Genomic DNA, 23,260 nt, shown 5'->3' on the forward strand with positions numbered 1-23,260 from the left:
ATATGAACAGATATATTTATGTAAATATGAAACCACATTAATTCTGTTCTATATTTATTACAGTATATTAGTGATCATACAACATTTTGCTATGTTGTGAATTTGTTAAACCCAGTAAATTAAATGAAGGCAAAGTATAAAGATGTTTAAATGTTACAATTAATGAGTATTTGTAAGAGTACCTTGTGTTTTTAAGTATCTTAATACATTTCATTGTTGAAATCAAATGTTTGTTGATCTAAATATGCCTCACATGATTTTTTGTTAAACTATTGCCTCATTTTAATGAGTCTCTTCAGGTCATTTTGTAATACAATGGGGGAAAGAAGTATTCAACCTGACACAGTTTTTCTTAGATAGCAAATTTGTAACGGTGCTGTTGGCTTGAAATTTCAGCAAGCATTGATCAAAAACACAGCCAAGGATACTCTTTGTTCAGCTTAAAGACACCTCTCATACAAAGAATGAAGCCACGTGAATTGCTCAGGTGTGAGTTTTTACAGACTTCAACAGTGTGTAAAAATCTTGATGGTTCTGTAGGTCTGGTCTATCAAATCTAAGCTTTATTTTGGATTTTATTTTGGATTCAAGACAGGTAATTGGCAGGACCATTTGAGCAGTTTTATTTTCTTTTCTCTGAAAGCATTTAAGAATTTCCTTGGCTGTGTTTTGGATCATTGTCTTGCTGAAATGTCCACCCTGGTTTCATCTTCATCATCCTGATAATGTGGATGTTAGACTGAAGCAGCTAAAATTCATTTACAATGACGAAGGGCAGAGGGTTGCCGAAGAACTACTGAGAGATTTCAGCTGCTGTCTGGGCTTTCACTGCCTTTCTACACCTTCCATTCTTCATGTGTTTAATAAATTTTTTTACACACAACTGCATTTTTAAACTAATTAACATTGCTTTCTTTGCCTAAATGGATTTCTTTGCTTGTTATCAACATCTGGTGAAAATGTCAAGGCAACAGCACCTTCAGAAATATGTTTTCTGAGCAAAAAAGGATGTCATGTTCAATACTTTTTTTCCCCGCTGTATATATTTAATTACATGAGTATGCTCACTTCAAAACTTCTGCACACACTTCAAATACCTTCAAGACCTTCAAATACAACTCTTAAATCCTAAATGATCAACAGGGTATCTTCGTGACGAGGGTTCAATCTGAGGGACCTGCTTCAAAACTCCTCCAGCCTGGGGACAAAATCCTCCAGGTAGATTCTACCTCTCAATCCATCCGACTCATTTCGTATTTGCCATGCTTCATTATTGTACTAATATCAGTGAACGTCCTTCTTGCAGGCAAACGGATACAGCTTCGTCAACATCGATCACGGACACGCAGTCTCCCTCCTGAAGACATTCCCCAACACTGTCGATCTGATCATCGTTCGAGAGATGGCCGCATAACAATGGAAACGGTCTTATTTTTGTACCGGGCCAATGCTATATATAGTCAATCTGTACTGATAAAAAACAGGACGATGTTTGACCATCGGTGAAAAGGGGCAAAACCACTGCATCCAGTGGCAGACGGACAGTGTCTGAACGCATGCGCCTTCACTGTGGCATAGCCTGTCGGTGCACTCCAACCGATAAGAAAACCTGTGCTTTTTGTAAAGATAGTTTTTGATTTTCCTTTTTTAAATGCATCATCTGGGTAGAGTTCATGTGGGACGTTTAGCTGTAGCGGACCGTTTGAGGGCAGGGCTCTCTTATCACGTCACATCTCACTTTGGGTAATTTTATTGTTTAAAAGAAATTTTTAAAACCACTTTTATGAGCTGTGTGAGATTTCGAGCTAGAAGACAATGATACGTGCTAACTGTGGTTAATGAATGTAGAACTGGGGTGAACTAAACTGAACTGTATGTGAAACCTGTTGTGGAGATAACGGAAAATTTGGGGAAAAGTCCTCTGGAGTGTTCATCTAAGCAAAATAACTTCCACCAAACAAAACTGGACAACAAACTTTAGCCCAGATTCCACCTGTGCTACGAATGCGCTGAAAAAAGCTCCCTGTATGTGAAAAATGGACCGGAATGGTGCAAAATTGGGGATTCCGAAAGAGAACACGACGTGCACGGAAACGAAAAGTGGTTCAAGCTCTCTTAACCAAAGCATTTTGGGACACTGTGGCTGGGCAGCATGAAACTGCTGGCATGTCAACTTATTTTTACTTCCACGACAACACCCAATTCAAATCACTCCTAGCATTCATGCTCAACCATAGATTTCTTATTTCATTTTGGAACGGTTTTTCTATTCTGTGAAGAAGATTGTAGACATACTATTTTATTCTCTTACGAAAAAACGTTCTAACATTTGACTAGCGTTGCAGTCATGCTTTTGGAGGCTTCGACGCAGGGCTGAGAAAACGACGTGTCAAGTGCCATAGACCCTGAACTGTCAGATATGGGTTTGACCCAGAGCAATACTCACACCGATCCAAGTTGCGAATTCAGTGGCCTTATGGGGCTGATGAATGACACAGCGGGCGAAAGAGCAATAGAAAGTCCTTTATTCCATTCGCAGGATGCAGTCAGTTGCATTTTTGTTTGTTTGTTTGTTTGTTTGTTTTTATAAATGAAAGTATCCCATTTAGTATGTCTCGATTGATACAGCATTTTATATTGTAAATCTTTTAAAGATGAACACATAGGAAATGGCGTTTAGATTTTTTTGTAAAAACAAAAAAGTTCGTAAAAGCTAAATAGTGTACGAATGAATGTCCTGTCACGTCAAATTAGCGATTGCACTGCTGTTTCCAAACACCCCCATGAAGATTATCGTAACGTTATATATGTGGATGCATCGACTTTTTTTATAGCAAAGATATTTTAAGCAATGTCAAGCGAAAGCAAAAACGTCAGTCGTAATGTTTGTATTTGATCAAATTGTCACATTGAAAGGCCATGAATGATTTATTTGTCTGCTTATGTGAACGACCCACTGTTGATTGTAGTACTGTGTGTATTATTTGCATGAATCTTCTTTTTGATCAATCTTCACTGTATGCTTGACTGAGTCGACGTAATCAGATTAACTTACTGATAATGTGACATGCGCAGTTTGAAGAGAACTCGAAACATCTTCTGAAATCGATTCCCAGTTGAGTTCCAATTGGTCATCTGTGTGATTTTCAATTAGCTCTGATTCTCCAAGTATGTTCAATTTTATGTCAGGGTTTTTCTGAATTGGAAATGAATTGGATTACATTTTGCTATCACTTTCACTTTAATGGATAGCTCACTCATCTAAGATTCAGATGTTGTTTTTAGTAGTACATTGCTTATATTGGGTGAAAAAGTATTATATTACAATCTTAAGCCTGTTTTAATCTTTGAAAAAAAAAAAAAAAAACAATAGTAACGTATCAAACCTTCACATTACTTCTCTTAAAAGTACCTAAGTAACACGTTTAATTAATCGTAAACAAAATAAAACTGACTTAAGATTGTAATATTACTTTTAAAGTAGCTTTACCCAATACTAATTACAGAATACTTTTAAATAAAGTAAAGTAAGCTGTGGTCTTTGGTGATTTATATAATGCAAGCAAATTGCTATATAGGGTGCTTTGAGAGTCAAACATATAGGCAAAACAAAATTAATACTTTTGTCAATACAGAAGCCTTGAACGTTTATATTGTTGTAAATAATGTTCCATTTCTGACACAGATTGATTGATTCCCTTTATAATTCCTCAGTGAGTCATCAGGAGTAAGAGGTATTAATTATATGTTGCCTAAATCTATTTCTCGACTCTCAAAGCACCATATATAGCCATTTACTTGCATTATATGAATCACCGAAGACCATGGTTCATCTAAAAATCTTCTTTAATGCACATACTGGAGAAAGAAAAGTCTCCTATATAGCTGTTAATCTACATACTTTCAGCCTAGTGTTCATTTTTGGGTGGACTATCCATTTGTAGTGTATAATGTTGGTAATTAAAACGACACTCCTCAACTTTGCTGTGAATGATTCGTATAACGCAATGTTTTTGTGGACGCTGTTCCTTCCATTTTGTCACAAATCAGTCATAGTGTAGATCCTTCGACTGTCACTTTATTTTATTTTGTCTGTATAGACATTGTAAAAACATAATAACAGTGACTAAAAACAAACTGGCGTTTTATTTTTTTAAATGTCCCACCTTTTATTTATTTAGCATACTTTGACTTTTCGAGATTACTAATCAAAATGTAAATACTTTTTTTTTTTTTTTAAGGTCTATGATTTGTTTATGGCATTAGTGATTACGTCTTTTAAGAAACCAGCAATAATTTGCATCACAGAAGCAGCCCTATCAATGTATAGCTATGTCAAAAGATCCTCCACAAGCAGCTACTATTAAGATGATCGGTATGCATTTATTCAACATTCCAGATTTTGTAAATAAATTTGCTTTCCATGGTGTCCTGTGGAAAGAATAAACCAACTAATGCTCTTTCAAGAGAGTCTTTGTTTGTTTGTTTTAGCAATAGTGTTTTTCTTAAGCAGTTTACGCTAAAATTGTATCTCTTTTATACCTTGATATATTCTTTTATACGATAATAATATCTCATGATCTCACTTCAGTGCTAAAAGTGCATTATCAGGTTTGAAATAGGTTTTTTGTCATTAATAAATGACTTAATTTCATTGTAAGCCCTTAAAAAATTGTACTTTTTGATTCACATCAATAATCAAAGCTGATAGGTGTTTACAAAAGCTGTACGTATGTAAAGTAAAATTTGATGACTCGAGTAATTTAATCACTGTTTGTTATCAGGTGAAACTCTGCTCTTACTGGTTGTTTACTGATAATGCAACTACTTAAGTTTGGGGAAATGCATTATATGATCACCAAGTCTTCTACTCCATTATGTGCTTCAAATCATTCAAAGGGCAGAAAGCAGTGGTCGGTGCTGTTCTTCCACATGGAGTGCGAGTCGGACTCTTGTATCAGATTGCAGCTCTATTTATACCCAGAGGGCAAAATACGAGAGCGCTTTCAAAACAGACACCCAGTTGTTTTGAAACGAAAAGACGTCCAACGAGACTCGTTCCATTGTTTTCCTGTTGACAAGATGCGTGTTATTTTGATCCAAATGCATCCTGGAACATATAGTGTAATATAAGATATGAGATTATGTATTTTTGTGCATTCATACATTAATTTAAGTCCAAGAAGACATATTAAACACAAGTGTCTTCCCTGAAAATTTACTAGAGTAACTTTTGCTGTAGTGTTTTAACCATACTATTGTAATTTAATTAATTTGTTTTGATATGTTTATACTTGCTAAAGTAACACAACTACACTACCTGACAAAAGTCTTGTTGCCTATCCAAGTTTTAGAAACAACAAATAATAACTTCTAGTTGATCATTTGGTATCAGAAGTAGATTATATGAAAAGCAAAGGCCTCTAGATTACTCTTATTTTGCCAAAATAAAATATGATCATGCCTTGATTTTTAGTTATTTAATTAGGACAGTAATGTATTCTTTGGTTTCATCTTCTATACCTCCACCTTCATCCTACCCCAGACATGCTTAATAATGTTCATGACTGGCGACTAGGCTTGCCAATCTTAGAGCACCTTGACCTTCTTTGCTTTCAGGAACGTTGATGTGGAGGCTGAAGTATGAGTAGGAGCGCTATCCTGCTGAGGAATTTGCCCTCTCCTGTGGTTTGTAATGTAATGGGCAGCACACATCTTGATACCTCAGGTTGTTGATGTTGCCATCCACTCTGCAGATCACCTTCCCGCCCCCTTACTGAATGTAACCCCAAACCATGATTTTTCCTTCAGCAAACTTGACGGATTTCTGTGTGAATCTTGGGTCCATGCTGGTTCCATTAAGTCTTCAGCAGTATTTGTGATGATTGGGATACAGTTCAACAGATGATTCATGGGAAAAATCTACCTTCTGCCACTACCTTCTTCAAATTATTATTTGTTGCTCTTACAACAGAGTTTGACGACAAGACTTTTGCCATATGAACAAGTTACCTCAAATATGTAGTTTATATGATATATTATACTGCAATCCACCGGGGTTTACTGTAGTGTAAACAATATACTGCAGTATTTATCAGTTCAATTTATACTACAGTATGCTTACTGGAGCATTCGTTAAAGTGTTGTAAGCATATACAGTATAGTTCAACAATACTATAGTATTTTATTTTCTGCGGGTCTAATAAATCAAATAACATTCAAATCTTAAATCATGGGTACAATTATATTCATCCTGTTACATTTATATAAAAATGAGATGCAACAACACTTATTCTGGGCTGTTATGGGATAAATATTATATATTTAATAGGTAAGAGCATCTCATAAGCAAGTTCTGGTATCAAATGGTGACTAAGTTCAAGAATTTAATAATGGGCAGTAAGATCTAAAACAGTACCAAAACATCATAATCTATGAAAAGTGTGTGGTCACACGGAATACATATTTGTTATAGCTGAATGGTTGATTTCAATGGCAGATCCCTATAAAAGTTAATCAAAAATTAGAAATTATAGTAACACAATAGTTACTAGTCACAGCTGATTTATGTAGCCTACTAGTACAGGGGTGGCCAACCCTGTTCCTAAAGAGCCACCTTCCTGCAGATTTCAGTTGCAACCCATATCAAACACACCTGCCTGTAATTATCACGTGATGTTCAGGTCCTAATTAATTGGTTCAGGTGTGTTTGATATGGGTAGCAACTGAAATCTGCAGGAAGGTGGCTCTCCAGGAACAGGGTTGGCCACCCCTATACTAGTACCTAATGAATGAGAAATACTGTGTTTTTTTTATTTTTTATTGGTACTTGTATATAGTAAATAGCATCTAATGAAGAAGTGTCACTTTTGTCAACGGTGAAATACTTGTACTTAAAGGAAAATATATAAATGTTTAGACGAGCTCCAGCAGAATGAAAATAGTTATAGATCATTTTGGGGGATGTAAACAAAAACAATGGTCCCAATGTCTTTCCTGTTATACTCTCTTTTTCTTATTTACTTTTTTTCCTATCCAAGAATCCCAAAAGAACCACATATTGATCAATAAGGTTTAACATTAAGTTATGATTGAAGTGCCTCTAGTTACAGTTATGAAATAGCTTGATAATAAGCAGGAAATGGTATTGGCCTAATGACATGACCCTATTGAAAACGTCATCCCAAAATGCTGTCTAGCTAAGCAACTTTTTTCATTTTAAGGTGTCTAGTGTTCAGAATCTAGAATGGGTATGGATTTGACTAGAATGTTGTACTGACTGAATGAGCGTGTCCTTCAGAGAGCCAGCTCTGGGTCAGCAGATCACTGTGTGGAGATCGACATCTGATACAAGCAGAGCTGATGTAAAAATAACCTGCAGCAAACAGATGTACTGTACAGAAAGTGTGCGCTAAGATTGTTTTCTTTCTTATACTGATACATTGTCAAAAGGTAAGATCTGATCAAGATTAAACTTTGTGCCTGATTTTACTAAATAATAATATTAATAAATAAAAAACACATTCTGAAACCAATGCAGTTAACTGTGGTAATAGTATAGTAAAAGAGGCAACCTTGGATTGGTTAATAAATTATTTGTATAACTATATCATATTATAAATACCATGGTTAATAATATAGTTCACCCAAAACTGAAAATACTGTCATCATTTACTCATCCTTTACTTATTCTAAACATGTTTGAGTTTCTTTCTTCTGTTGAACACAAGCTATATTAAAAAAAGCTAGTAACCTCTAACCATTGACTTCCATAGCATTTGTTTTTTCTACTACAGAGGTCAATGGTTACAGGTTTTCAGCTTTCTTTAAGCTATTTTCTTTTGTGTTCAGTGGCATAGAGAAGCTCATAAAGGTTTAGAACCATTTGAGGGAGATTAAACGGTGTATAATTTAACAAAAAACTAAAGTTTGTGTAATAAAACACATGGTTTACTATGGTATATCAAGGTATTTGGGCTGAAATTGTGGTAACGTGGCACGTTTTAAGGGTGTGTTTGTGTTTGTAAGATCTGTTTATCTTATCAGTTACAGTACTCAGAACTTGTTCAGAAATCACTGGAAGAAGAAAAAATTCACCTCTTGGTAAAGTTGTTTAATTGACCTTTATGTATCACTTTATCTTAAAAATATTTGAAATTCTAGAAAAAGAAGCTCACCTATTTGGAAACTGCAGTGAATAAAATCAAGTATTTGACAAGTGTAGTACAGTGTGTTGCGAATTGCGATAGAGTTATTGCTTCAGAGCAGAAGTTGTTTTTGTACAGTCAACTTGTTATGACTGGCGTCCTAAGCCCCGCCTCAAAGACGTGTCAATCTCCATGACGTCAGGTCAGCTATTAAAGAAAACCAACAAACAGCAGCCCGAAAAAACACACACATAGTACACACCGAAACGGACACATCGGCGGACTAGCAGCACAGACTGCCGCGGAGGGTTTCACATACACACCGTCTCTTACTTTGGGAGCTTCTCTTTTTACTCAAATAAGGCAAGTAAAACACTTTCTTCACCTATTACAGTGCTCGTCTTAACGTTATAACAAGATGTGAATCACGTTAAATGTGTAGAAAAGCTGCTACTATACATAATATATCTGTTGTCCAGTTATTCCTCGTTGTAAAGTCGTTTAATGTGTCAGTTGATAGCTAAAAGGAATGAACTTGGTGAACCTGGCGAGTTTCGCCAAATATGGTTGTTAGCCGATGCTAGCATGTTAGCTAGTCAAATTAGCCTGTTGTTCCCTTCAAACTAAAAAGCTAAAAAACGAAACGAAATTAACAGATTCGTGTTAAAACACTTATGTTTTCGTTTTAACATACTGTTTGCTCCGCGTTTCGATTGATTTTGTTCTTAGGGAACGTCGAGAAGAAAAAATGAGACCGTTTGTACGTTAGCAGCTAACGTTAGCTTGGCTTTGAGTATTTATTCAGACCAGCTTGATAGTCATGAATGTATTTATATCATTAATTTAGTAATTTATTCGTTCTATTAATGCTATCGTTTTTATTTGGTCTCTTTTTGTTTATTTAGCGAGATAGTGTACAGGAAATCCAAAGGACTCCTTGGTTCTCATTAACGTTAGCTCAAATGTTTGTCACTGTGTGTACGAATAAACGTCTTTAAAAATAATTTAACGTTACCCTCTGTGTTTAGTAATATTTTGTCAGATTTGTTCAAAGTTCACCTTTTTGTTAGCAAATCCTTGCGTTTTTATGAACACTGTTTGCACTTTGGCTCAAACAGGAAGAGTGCTCGAAACAAAGGAGAGCACAAAGCATTTCACCCTGACCCAGATATATAACAGCTAAACAACCACATTACCGTCCATCCAGACCCATTCACCACCACAAACCCTCCAGACTGAGCGCAGCACACAATCTGAGGCTGCCAGAGCTTGGGTTTTGTCAATTATGAGCTTTAAATGCGACTATGTTTGTTAGCCATGATGCTAAAGTTAGCATGACTCAGTGGATTTCACTATGAGGCCTTAAACACTGATATAGCACTAAATACTCGTATAGAAATACACTTACATCGTGTATAACGCACACATACAATGTTTACATTGCCTGCATAGCACATTATTAGACTTGGCCTAAGCTGTTTCTTCATGTTGGTGTATTGAGTGATCACTTTTCTGTTGTCTCTATTCTAGTATGACATCTCTTTAGCCTAATGGTTTTGTTCAAATATTTGACTTCGATTTGTGCACTACTTATGCAGTATCAGCCAGGCAGGGATATACGGATCAGAATGGCCAACACATGGAAGTAGGATGAAAAAAACAACCCATTTTTGGCTTTATCGAAATATGAGGCCATGCGTAGGGAGGAGGAGGAGGGCGCTACGCAAAACAAGCTCCTACTAGAGGTGTATGATGTAATGGAGGCAGGTCAGGACGATCAGGGGTATTTATAGTCTGAGCACACTGCTGTTCGCATGGTGGAGGCTGTTCAGAACAACATGTCACATTGCACCCTTGTGATGGATGAAAACTAATCCAGCCATCCATGTGAGCGAGGGCCAGCAGACACACACACGTGATGCAGCCCATTTTCAGGGGAAAACCTCTGACGGAGCGGAGGTGAAATGCTGCAGTCTTGTTTACTTGGAGACGAGGGCCCCTCGTTCAAACTGCGGCCCCTCTTGACAGATGTCAAGTTTATTGCTCGAAAGTGTCAGTGTTAAATGCTGTCGCTTTGGGGCCTTGGAGCTGTAATCTGTCTCTGGTTGAACACTGTTCCAACGGTTCTCTCTACACTACTGATATATAGGCAGTGCTTATACACAAACACAACATGGTTCATCTGCAGGTTTGAGGGAAATCTATGTCTTAAAGATGACTAGTCGCAAAACATTATTTACAAAAATAAAAATAATGGAATTGATGTGAATTGTATTTTTTGTAATGAATATAAGTAGACTGCTTTGCACTTGTTTTGGCATTGTGCATACCTAGTCTACTTGCGGAGTGAGGTGCAAAATGTATTATCAATTTTCAGTGTTCTATACCTCTTGTGGGAAAATTCTATTTACTTACTTTACTAACAATTTTACATTTATAAATGTGAATATACTAAGAAACCAAGTTTTAAGGTATTGATGACTGAATTTAGCTTCTATATTAGTAGTATCAAAGACTAAATAAGAAAGCCCTATGCACTTTAAAACTTTGTGAATTCTGCCATGTATATGTATTTGATTGTTACATATGTACCTTCTGTATATTTGTATTTGATCTATACCTGCCCCCTGGCATGTATATTTCTTATATCTTGTACCATTAATGTTATAATAAAAAAATATGACCAGTTTATTGAACATCAAAGGAAGTATTGTGCAAAATGTTATCATTTCCATATGTTGGGTATACAAGTGTAAAAATAGTTTATACAACAACAAAAAGTTTAAGCGCATGTAGAACAAAATTAATTTGACGTTATATTGTGACTTAATTGATCACAATGCAGCCGCAAAATGTTTATCAATTGTCATTTAAAAGACGTATTCTTTAAAATGTTTCAGATCTTTAAATTCAATACCACCATCCTAAACTTTTTCACTTAATGCGCTATGTATTATAATGACTTGTGTATTTTGTAGAGTAAATATTTCCTTTTGTAATGCTGAATAACTAAACATTTTCACATGTTGGCATTTTTATAGAATAAAAAATGTAATGTTTAATATTGATGTTTGCATTGTTCTGTGTTTTACTAAATGTACATAATTTTATTTGAAAAACACCAAACTATTCAAAATGGCTACCTGTGGAGTAACCAGTCTTGGTGTAGAAAATTACGATGTATTTAATTGCTCTCGTTAAGTTACTTTTCCACTGTTAAAGTAACTGAATGCTTTCAATTTTAAGTAATTTAATCAGTTACTTGAAATAGGCTGTATGCACACAAGCTTTTACTTTTTCAGACAGCCAGGCCAGGGCTTCCAGTGAACTGTCTTTGTTACAAAATCACCACGTTTACGATCTGTTTTCTTTGAAAATAGGTAATCTTCACTCCCTGATTGATATATGAAATAAAGCGGTGCTCAGACCGGACATGGAGCACTGCATTAAAAAAAAAATTCAAATATGAACATTTTATTTTACCCCAGTATTTTCAATGAAGTTTCTGTTTTAGCCTGCTGCAACTAAAGTTTACATGGTTTATCATGTCGTTTTATGCTTAAACAACTAATTGAATGCTTAAGTTTATTTAACTGATTTTTAGTTACATTGTGATGTCTTGGCTGTAAAAGGAACCTTATAACATTTGATATAGTATCATTAACCTTTCACCGGAAGTTTACCGCTAAAAAACAGTAGCTGTGCATATAGCCCATTTACTTGCCTTAAAGTCAGAGAAGAGAATTTCTCCTCATACAAATATATATTTTGAAGAATAATTCTATTTTTCAATTAAAGAAGTTGATTATTGATCGATGTGATTCATTTCTAAATTCATTAAGCATGTTTAATGACCGTAAAGTATCTATAAAATATGCTGCCATTATTTTGAAACCTTTTGATTTGATGAATTTTATATATATATATATATATATATATATATATATATATATATATATATATATATATATATATATATATATATATATATATATAACTAACCGCTAAAGGCCATGTATGAGTCATTTTAAAGACTTAAATATTTAATTTCTGCTATGTGTTGACTTGTATGGATTTTATATAGTATTTTGTAGTAGACAAAATTGTTTAAAAAAAAAAAAAAGAATTTTTTTTTTTTTTATTATTGATGTCAATAACGATCAGTAATTACTTTTTAGAAGTAACTTACCCAGCACTGACAATGACTAAAATATTATTTCATGAGCTGGTATAATACAAGATAATTTACACTTTCTATTCATTTTGTATAGCTGGAATGATTAATGGATGTGTAGATAAAGTGAAGTTGGAGAGGGGGATGTGATCAGAAAAGATACTGTCAGGACTCAGGATTTGCACTCAGGATGCCAGAAACACAGTTGTGCACTGACCTCACCAAACAGTCCTGGAAGGCCGTTGTTCTGCATATTTTAGTTTCAACCCTATGTAAACACCTAAACCAGCTAACCAAGCTCTAGGTACACTAGAAACTTGGAATTTGGAGCTAAACTCTGTAGAGCACCGGCCCTCCAGGATCGAGTTTGCTTTCAGTTATACTTGCCGGAAGAAAAGAGAAAACAATGGGTTAAATAGTCTCGCTTTTTGTGATCTTTCAACTGGATAGGAAGGCAAGTTTCAGTGTTTACTTCCATGTGTGGATTGTGTAAGTTAAACCAACAATGAATTGTTTAATGAATGAATAGTGGTCCATTTGTTTATTAATGGACTTTTGTAATATGAAATTGTGCTCAAGTAATAGAGGAATTGGAGGGCAGGTGTTAAAAAATTGTCATGTTGAACAATATTTTGGGGAAGTTGTGGCATCAAACTCTGTAAATTCTGTTTTAAAATATTAATTTTTAAGTCTTCACAATGCCATTGTTGTTTAAAGGCCAAAAATTAAATGAAAAAAATTGGATGCTCATTCTCAAAAAGGCCCTTTGGCAAAAATATAATTCCTGCTTGTCCAATATTTGAATGCAGCACTATCATTGCAGATTATTTGAATGGAGTCTTCAGAACTAGACGGCCAGTACAGTCTGATATTATACCACATAGTTTAATGAGTTGTTTTATTGATTAACAGCATTTGGGCAGTGAAAAAACCCACAACTTGGAGCGAGTCTTCAAGGCTGACCAATAGGCTCCAGCTCTGTGTGGTTCCTCATGATCTGTTGCATGAGTTTGCGGGGATCGGCTTGAATCAGGTGTTTCTGTGCCCAGAAGAGGCTCAATGCCAAGATAGGCATTCAGACGTCTGATTCTTAATCTGATTCGCTGTCCGTGGCAACATCGCACCTTTAGCTGTGTAAATCCTCTTAATGAAGCCAGTCAGCGTCTTTGATTCACACACACGCGCACACAAACATGCCGTTATATTCACGGGCCTTGTGTTTGGTTGTCTGTAGGAATTGCCTATTTTTGGAGAGATGGCCCAGGAGACCAATCAAAGCCCCGTGCCCATGCTCTGTGCCACTGGCTGCGGTTTCTATGGTAACCCTCGGACCAATGGCATGTGCTCGGTCTGTTACAAAGAGCATCTAATGCGGCAAAACAACGGTGGAGTCAGTCCTATTAGCACAATGGGTATGTGTTTCTGCTGCTTGAACACCTTCACTGATTATTGTAAGATTAGTTGTTGTTGTTGAGTGTCTTCAACAGTAAGTGGATTTGTTCTCTTCCGGCAGCTTCCAGCAGTGTCACCAGTAGTCCTACCTCTGAAGCCTCAGCCATCCAGATCATTGAAGCTACGCTTAACAACTCTTCTGCTGCTAGCGCTGAGTCGCCCTGCGCAGCCGCCGCCGCTGCCCTTCCGGTTACACAACAGATGACTGAGATGAGCATTTCCTGTGAAGATGATGCCGCCTCGCCAAAAGTAGATCTTCCTGAGCCAGGTTGGTATTTCTGATTCAGGATTGAAGAAGCGTCTCAGCTGAACCTATTTCAGGAAGTTAGTACCTCATTTTGAATATCACTTAAGTGTTTGAAATGTGTTTAGCTTAAAGCAGTAGTTCACCCATCAATGAACATTCATTTGTTCCAAAGCAGTTTGGGTTGCGGAAGATATTTTGAAGCATGTTGGAAACCATTAACTTCCTTAGTGGAAAAAACAAATGTTACGGAAGTGTAACGGTTACCGGTTTCCAGCATTTTTCAAAATATCCCCTTTTGTGTCCAACAGAAGGAAGGCTAGCTGTTTTGGAACAAGTGAATAGTAATATGACATTTTAATTTTTGGGTAAACTATCACTTTAATGCTTCATGACGTGGATGAATTCAAGACTGTACTGAGTGCATTGCATTGTGGGGTATGGTACTGTGATATAACAATAAGCCATACAAATTTTCCATGCATGCAGAACATTTTCATACTTTATTGAAGGAGAGTTTTTGATCATTAGCATCTAGCTTTCATCACTTTGTTATCAGATTGACAAAGTTAAAAGCCTTAAATGATAATGTGGCCTGTATAAAAGGCTTTAGCGTAAGAGTAGTGCTTCTGCTGACAGATATCAGACACTGTGATACCAAGAAAATTATTAGATTACTTTAATGTCTACATCACATCAACTGTAACAGACATCATGTTGACTTTATTTTGATCATTTTCACTGACTAACAAATGCTTGAATGACCAAACAGTTATAACAAGTGAAAACGGTCTGCAGACTTTGCCCTTTCATAGCATTTCTTCTCTTTTTCTCTTTTTTTATTATTATTATTTTTTATGAAGTACAAAAATGGCCATGATTTTTATTGGCCAAGTTCAATCATTTACTGGGAAATCTGTGCAGTGTGTTTTAATTAATCCTGTGTAGAGGTCTGTACGGAATTTTCAGTCTTTGTTCACCCGCTGCCTGCTTAGAGGAAGCGAGGGCTGTCGCATAGAAAACTATTCTAATTTGGATCTGGTTTCCAAATTCTCATGTTTGAATTGGGTACTACTAAAAGAGAGAGATGACAGATAAAACTTTAGGTTGTGCATTATAGGCTAAATATCTGTCTTTTTTGCCCTTTTGTGATGAGACACAAAGGGGCAGCTGCTTTAAACCTGAGGTTCCAATCTTGTGACTTGGTATTTTTACATCACGCAAAGGGGAAATTTGCAAAATATTTTTATTTATTTATTTTTTTTTTTTTATGGCACCTATGCTGCATGAAAGACTCCCAAACATCAGACTTGCCTGATGTGAGTTTTCTAACAGTAAACTGAAAGACGTTTAGCTCGCATTAGAAAATGGTCAAAGGCAGCGCATCTTCAGTCTGCTCTGCCGTGGTAAAGCTGTGGCCCGAATCAGATTTTTTCCCCCTTCATGTGACTCAGGTGATGACACTGAACAGCCCGAACCGCATGGAATCTGATCTTTTCACTTCAGATTTGTGCCACTTTCATATGTAGTCTTAAATCAGACAGATCTGATGTTCTGCAATGCGACTGCAGTGTGAACGGTTATGTCGGATTTTATTTGACTTTTACATAATCTTTAGGCAACACCCGTCATTCTGTGCTGCAAACATCATCTACTCCTCGGCAACATAGTACAAAGTTAGTTGTTCATGTTGAAAAAGATTTCGAAGGAAAAATATAGTGCTTGTTAACGATTGAAGCACGGGTTGATCGCAAAGCCGAAGAGTGTCATGGGTGTTGCGGATCGGGGATCTGTGTGCAAAGGAGGGGTAACTTTCTCTTCATTAGAAAAAAAATGTAAACCCAATCGCATGATCTGATGATGCGTTTACTTCTTACATTGTGTGCACAATTAGACATTTAGTGCTCTCCGTAATGCACTTGTGCACATTTTTCTTTTCTCCCATGTGGCACAGATCATAAATCTCATACACGAGGACTGAAATAGCTTTTGATATTGTCATATAAACAGGTATTTAACGAGGCATGTTAACGAGAGCGCAATGTCCGCCACGTAACCAAAATAAACTAATATAAAACTAGTGCACACATCACATGCATAAATCATGCCATGGACATTATGTTAAGATGCCTAAAGGTTTATAAATGCCTGTATAAACTATATACAGATTACATGCAGGAATAGAGAAAAGAGCACTCTTTAATTATCAGCTGTTAGTCAGCGCCTGCAGTTTTTTTTTTTTTTTTTTTTTTTTTTTTTTCTTCCCCTGGTCATTGCACATTTGCCGTGAGCTGTGTTAATGCAGACAATTGGATACGATTCACCTTTAGACCTTTAGATGTGTATATAAACACCTAAAGATGATGTATAAGCAGGTCAGCAAAAAAATCGGATACAGTCGCAAAATCGGAATTGACCATCAAGATCTGCCGTGTAAATGCAGCCCTAGAGCCGTGTGAACTGCCATGCAAAAAATCAGATCCAAGAAAAAAATCTGATTTGAGCACTAAGCCTCGTAGCTACCCCTGTAGCTATAGAGACTGTTAACACCACCAGTTTGCCCATATTGGGCTGAAAACTTTGTGATGCGTTTTTTTCACTTTAGGTTTACACAATGATGTCTTTTTGTAACCCGAAAGCACATGCATTTATAAACATTTCATGTAAACAGTCAAAAAGGAAAGTCTTTGAAAAGGGAGGTCGTGAGCATGAGTTCTAGAAGATTAGGGAGGTGTAGATTCAAGACGACTGTAAACCAAACAAATGGCGGAGTACATGATCGTGTTGTTGATCAAGGGTTTCTTTACGTTATCATCAAGGTGTGAATTTAGTTCACATTACAACCAAAAACAGAGACGCAACACACACAGCTAATTATACATGCACACCAGCATCAAGCCCTTGCTGGCATGACTACTAGTGAACCAGTTTAAGAGGGATTGCTTCTGATTTGTGGCCTGTTGCATCATGGGTGCAGATGTTTTTAGCTTTTTGATACATGCTAACTGTTTTTGTTTGTTTTTCCACCAGTTGTCACTCAGCCCACAGCGTCCAGCGCACCTCCAAGCACAGCTGAAGAGGAGGCCAAAACCGCCGGAGCCCCCAAACCCAAGAAGAACAGATGCTTCATGTGCCGCAAGAAGGTCGGCCTGACGGGTGAGCAGAACTAATGCACACACACATCCTGCAGATCACAAATAATCCCCCAAACTATACACACACACACACTCACACACACACACACACTCACTTACGCTGATTCTTTATTTCTTCTGTCTGCCAGGGTTCGACTGCCGCTGTGGGAATCTCTTCTGTGGTCTCCATCGCTACTCAGACAAGCACAACTGCCCGTACGACTACAAGGCCGAAGCCGCCGCCAAGATCCGCAAGGAGAATCCAGTGGTGGTGGCCGATAAAATCCAGAGAATATAAAGCTCTCGTCCGCCGCTTCACCTCCATTTAGCGAGAGACGAGAGGAAAGGACTCGCACTTTGACCTGTGATTCTAAAGACTAGTTTTTTTAATTACCGTATGGGGAAGAAGCCGCTTTCTAAGCCAATGCATGAGTGATCACCGTCTCCATCTTTCTGTTGTCAGTAAATGAGCTTCACATTGAAACGAACGAGAGGAAGAAAAAAAGAAAACGTGTGTGTGTGTGTGTTTGTTTGTGTGTGAATGTGTGGTCATTGGTTTAGTCTGTGTTGTGGACTCTTGAAGACTGTTACGGCTCTGAGCGCCGGCGGAGCAGCAGTGCATGGCTGGCTCATGTAGCACACGGACGCTCTTCACTTCCTCATGGAGTCGCCTTCACCACACTAGCAGACGCTTTCCCGTGATTCAACTCTTCAAGTGTTTCTTTTTTTTTTTTTTTTTAAACCGTTCAGCGACTTTGTGAGAGAAAAAAATATTACATAACAATCCAAATCAGATGGTTTAACGCAGCCAGACCAGAATGCTTCAGTTTTGACAGAGCACATCCAACAGTTGCAGGCTTAGATGGGGCAACTAATGCAAAACCATTGACTTCTGATCCTTTAAGACATTTGATGAATACGATGATTTAGTTTGAGTTGTAATGTGACGGCAGTTTCGGGGCTGGTTCAGAGAGTTGTGGGGGTTTTTAAGTGGGTGTTTTGCATGGTTCGTGAATTGAGTATTTTACAGTTGACTGCAAACTACAGGTCCGTTTCTTTCTGCTTCACTCTTCTTCTGTTTGTGTGTGTGATTGATCTTTTCAGTGGGTATTGACTGTGCTGTTGTTTAGTGTCATTCAATCAGATCTTTGAGTGTCGTCACTCGGTGAACGCCGTGGTCATTTTTCTGTCTGTTTTCCAGGTTTTGGGTCTGGCTGCTCAGTGCTGTTTTGTTTTAGAGATTTGAGTTTACACAGTAAAACTAACCTTTTGATTTTAGTTATGCAAGTTTGTACAAACCATCTTTATTTATTATATGTAGTGCGCATATAATCTTGTTACCCGACATTACTGAGAAATTGTATCATGTAAATAAAATTATGTACAGAGATATCATTAAAATGTCTTCTGGTTGTTTGTTCTAAAGTTCTGATTTATGTTTGTGATATTACTAACTGAATGATTGATGAAGGTTGCCAGATCTCTATCAAAATCAGCAACAGTACAGACTGTTTTTGTTTTTATTCTCCTGTAATTAGTAAACTTTTGCAAGGCTGATAACTAGGCCCACATGGAATCTGATGTGCTCTCTGGATTCTGCAGATTTTTAGCCCATCATTGATTCTGTTTATTGTGTAAATGTGTGTCAATTCATATTTATTCAGTAATTTTGACTACTTTGAAAATGTTCAATTGATTTATTCCCAATACAGTTTGTAAATTCATATTTTCTGTCGTTTAGTAGAGATATTTTATAGAAGACTTGCTTTTATTTACCAAATAAAGTGAATCAAATTGGATTTGCATTGTAAACATTAAATGCAAGTTAAAAAGATATCACTTTTCATTTCGTGTGTTAGGGTTTTAGTTATGATACTCTCAAAAAAAGTCTGCAAAAAATCACATTTTTACCAAAATTCTGCGCAGAAATGGCAAAATATGTCCGCAGATTTTATCTGGCCCTACTGATAATCTGTAAATATTGAGCTTGCTCAACTGCATGTGCTAATGTTTACATTAGTCCCAACTTTTTTTAAATGTATGTACGTGTGCACATAATACACACTTACTGGCTACTTTATTCAAGTGGTGCTCGCTGCAGAGCCATTTGAGGAGAGGTGAGCTCCAGAGAGGGGGAGCTTAAGCTTGAGCTCCACCTTTTTTGCACTTCTTCTACGAGTGATGTCACTGGGGGTAGGGTTAGGGGTGGGGTTGGTGTACGCATTAAAACAGCTTACAGGAGGAGGAGCGACAGCTCATGCTCCCCCTCTCTGGAGCTCACCTCTCCTCAAATGGCTCTGCAGCGAGCACCCTCTCACTTTATTAGGTACATCTTACTAGTACCAGGTTGTCTCCTTTTGATCAAGGCAGCTGCCTTAATCCTTTGTGGCATCGATTCAACAAGGTAGTGGAAATAAACTATGGATTTTGATAGCATCATGCAGTTTCTGCAGATTTGTCGGCTGCACATCCTTGATGTGAATCTCCCGTTCCACCACATCCCAAAGGTGCTCTATTGGTCTGATGATTGTGGAGGCCATCTGAGTACAGTGAACTCATTGTCATGTTCAAGAAACCAGTCTGAGATGATTTGCACTTTATGACGGTGCGTTATCCCGCTGGAAGTAGCAACCATACTCAGGTAGGCTGTGGCGTTGACACGATGCTCAATTGGTACTAATGAGCTCAAAGTGTGCCAAGAAAATATTACCCACACCATTACAACACCAGCAGCAGCCTGAACCGTTAATACAAGGCAGAATGGATCCATGCTTTCATGTTGTCGATGCCAAATTCTGACCCTACCATCCGAATATCACAGCAGAAATTGAGAAAATAATCATACCCCTTTGAAATGATGACTATTTGTCATACAGCCTCAAAGCAAATCACTTATCCAGAAAGTTGTGTTTGTAGTTTCTTCTCCTAACCTGTGCCTTAACAACTGTATCCCACAGGTCTTGTGAAAGCAGGGTGTAATGTGAGTATAGATTTTCAGATTTTTTTTTAGGCACTATAGACAATAAAACATATTCACATATGAATATATGTGTTTCAGAAACACATATATGTTTCTGATGTCACTACATAAATGTCACCTTAAACTAATAGTTGTATGTTGTTGTATTTTGCATTGTCTGGATCCAGCACCCAAGCTTTTCACTCATCATAGCACACGTGCTGCTGATGATGTGACAATAAAATTGATTTGGTTAAAGTGATATGGTTTTAAAAAAACGGGTTCATGACTAGAAGCTTTAACAATGTTGTCCTCTAGCGGTCAACAAGAGGAACAGCTTCCCAAAACTCATGAAAGGGCTTTTAAAAACGACATGAATTACGATCGGCTGCGTTTTAACCCCTTAAACAGCCACATCTATAATCGAATTCAAGCTTAAAAGTTATATGTATCCATATGATATAGTTTGTTAATTTTTTTCAGGGTTTGACAAACAAATTTGTACAGAAGATAGTCACCTGTGGCACAGACGTTAAAGGGTTAATATAGGAGACATTTTGCTGTAAAACTTCACATTTTCGTTCCCATTTGCCGTTAACGTTTTCGTTAGGGCGGAGTCTGAGGTCACGTGATATAGGCACTCACTTCTAATAAACCCCGCCCATATCCAACTTGATCAGGGTTGTCTGGTTTGCTGTATTATAAGATATTTAAGTGATAGTTCATTACACAGAGGAAGTTTTGTGTCTTAAATGTTTAATAAATCACATTAAAATTACAACTTCATTCCTTCATTTTCTTTTTAGCTAAGTCCCTTTATTAATCAGGGGTCGCCACAGCCGTACAGATGCCTTTTCAGCAGCAACCCAGCACTGGGAGGATTTTATTTAAATACTGCCCAATTTATATTCTCCTACTAATAAAAATGTTTTGGACTACTTTTGATTAAAAAACACTACTGGTAGTGGCTGTCCACATTTCTGAGCAGCAGTGCTTCTAAACATTTTTCCACTTTAAACTTTCAACCTATGGCAAGAAATTTATAAGACTTTATAAAAGTCTTCATTGTGGTGCTATAAAGCATAAAGCTAACAGCTATAACAAGAATCAAAACATAAACCTTGACTTGAAGCAAAGTAGTAGCTAAAAACAGGCACATGACTGTGTATTTAATGGCCTTGAAGCAAAGAATTACATATGTAATGTGTTATTTTTTATTTGGGACACCTGTCCAACTGCTCGTTAATGCAAATGTCCAATTAGCCAATCACATGGCAGCAACTCATTGCATTTATGCATGTAGCCATGGTCAAAATCTTCCCAGTGATGGGTTGCTGAATGAGCATCTGCTGTACGGCTGTGGCGACCCCTGATCAAGGACTAAGCTGAAAAGAAATGAAGGAATGAAAATAAAATTATTTTAATGTGATTTACAAAACTTTTAAGACACAAAAACCCCTCTGTGTAAAGGAGTAGCCCAAAATCACTTAAATATCTAATAATACAGGAAACCTGACAACCTAAACTGGGGCGGGGCTTATTAGAATCCAGTGACTAAATCACGTGACCTCAGACTCCTCCCTAACTAAAACGTTAACGGCAAATGGGAACGAAAATGTGAAGTTTTACAGCAAAATGTCTCCTATATTAACCCTTTGACGTCTGTGCCATAGGTGACTATCTTCTGTACATATGTTTTTTCAAACTCTGAAGTAAAATTAACAAACTATATCATATGGATACATATAACTTTTAAGCTTGAATTCGAATATAGATGTGGCTGTTAAAGGGGTTAAATCGCAGCCGATCATAATTCATGTCGTTTTTAAAAGACATTAATGAGTTTTGGGAAGCTGTTCCTCTTCTTGACCGCTAGAGGGCCACATTGTTAAAGCGTCTAGTCGAAAGTTTTTTAAACACCATATCACTTCACTAACCATTAGTTTAAGGTGACATTGTTGTCTAAAGTGCTTACAGAAAAATCATAATTCCCTGTGAAAATCTACTCACATTAAACCCTGCTTTCACAAGATCTTCGGGATAAAGTTGTAGAAAGGCACAGGTTAGCAGATGAAACTACAAACACAATATCAAAGCCTGGATAAGTGATTTGATTCGAGGCTGTATGACAAAGTCAAAGTTATTTCAAAGGGGTATGATGATTGTCTATACTGTAGCTATAATGTGCCACTTTCAAGTCATTTAAAGCATTGCTACTTTTTTTTTGTTTCGTGATTCTCGTTTATCAAATTGACGTTAAACGATCGAGGCTGTTTTTTTTTTTTGTACTCTTTTCAGGTACACACCATGCTTTTAGCATAAAACTCTTCACTGAAATAATTACTCTTGCTCATGTGACTGATTCCAGAAATAAATACTGGTTTTACATTTCTAAAATGTTTGAACATGCTAATATAAAAGGAGATTTCATGAAAAAAAATCAGTATACAGATATGAGAACTGAGAAATTATGATGCATGAAAAGATGTTCTTGCCTTAATCTCAGTTAAAGAACACCGATGATGAAAATCCACTTTAGTAAGCTGTTTGGACAGCACTGTGTGCAAATTGGAGTGATAAAAACTCAAGTTTCTTTTTTTACATTTCCTGAAGTTAAAATAGCACTCAAATCCCAGCGATTTTGAGGCCCACCGCTATGTGACGTAGGACTGTAGTTCCCCCCCAAAAAAATTTATGTATCTATAATAACATGAACTGTTAACACGTCCACAGAACATTCGTTTCACAAATAAACTGGCTTTAAAATATTTGTTCCAACTCTCTGTAACTTTTCTAAGTTTAAAACACAGCATGTTTGTAATAAAGATAGAAAAATCGAACTCTTAATCGCTACAATAGTAATAATATGTGAGACTCATTTCAGAAAGGCTTGAATAAAATTCACCGCAAATACATCAAATAAACTTACCTGATATTATTGACTAATGAGCTGTATTCAAGCTTCATCTGCATCCATCTCTGTCACTGACTGCTGTTTATCTGACGTAATGCATGATGAGAAGCAGACACATGGGAACGGTGGGCGGGGAGAAGCAGCTCATTTGCATTTAAAGTCACAGGCAACAAAAACAGCAACACCATACTTAAGACACCAAAATGAGCAGATTCTGGAGGCTATAATAAATAATT

General features: G+C 36.9%; 2 protein-coding genes across 8 annotated transcripts in view; both read left to right on the forward strand.

Moving 5' to 3' along the window:
* The window catches only part of erbin (erbb2 interacting protein), a 158,783-nt gene extending 139,896 nt beyond the window's left edge, over window positions 1-18,887 (forward strand). For 5 of the 6 annotated variants that reach the window (NM_001193543.1, XM_005155576.6, XM_005155578.6 and 2 more), the window contains 2 exon segments: window positions 1,144-1,218; window positions 1,307-4,466. In NM_001193543.1, coding sequence (NP_001180472.1) covers window positions 1,144-1,218; window positions 1,307-1,414 — 183 coding nt within the window. In that variant the 3' untranslated portion in view covers window positions 1,415-4,466. 6 annotated transcript variants of the gene reach the window in all.
* zfand5b (zinc finger, AN1-type domain 5b) lies at window positions 8,385-18,552 on the forward strand. 2 transcript variants are annotated; one of them, XR_012385847.1, is made up of 5 exons: window positions 8,385-8,510; window positions 13,556-13,733; window positions 13,835-14,097; window positions 17,048-17,173; window positions 17,301-18,552. XR_012385847.1 is itself a non-coding variant. In NM_200949.1 (5 exon segments), coding segments are annotated over 4 exon segments (639 nt in total). In that variant the 5' UTR covers window positions 8,399-8,510; window positions 13,556-13,576; the 3' UTR covers window positions 17,450-18,546.
* Window positions 18,888-23,260: the final 4,373 nt, after the last annotated feature.

The sequence above is a fragment of the Danio rerio genome, chromosome 10 (genome assembly GCF_049306965.1).
Source record: "Danio rerio strain Tuebingen ecotype United States chromosome 10, GRCz12tu, whole genome shotgun sequence".
NCBI classification, from domain to species: domain Eukaryota; kingdom Metazoa; phylum Chordata; class Actinopteri; order Cypriniformes; family Danionidae; genus Danio; species Danio rerio.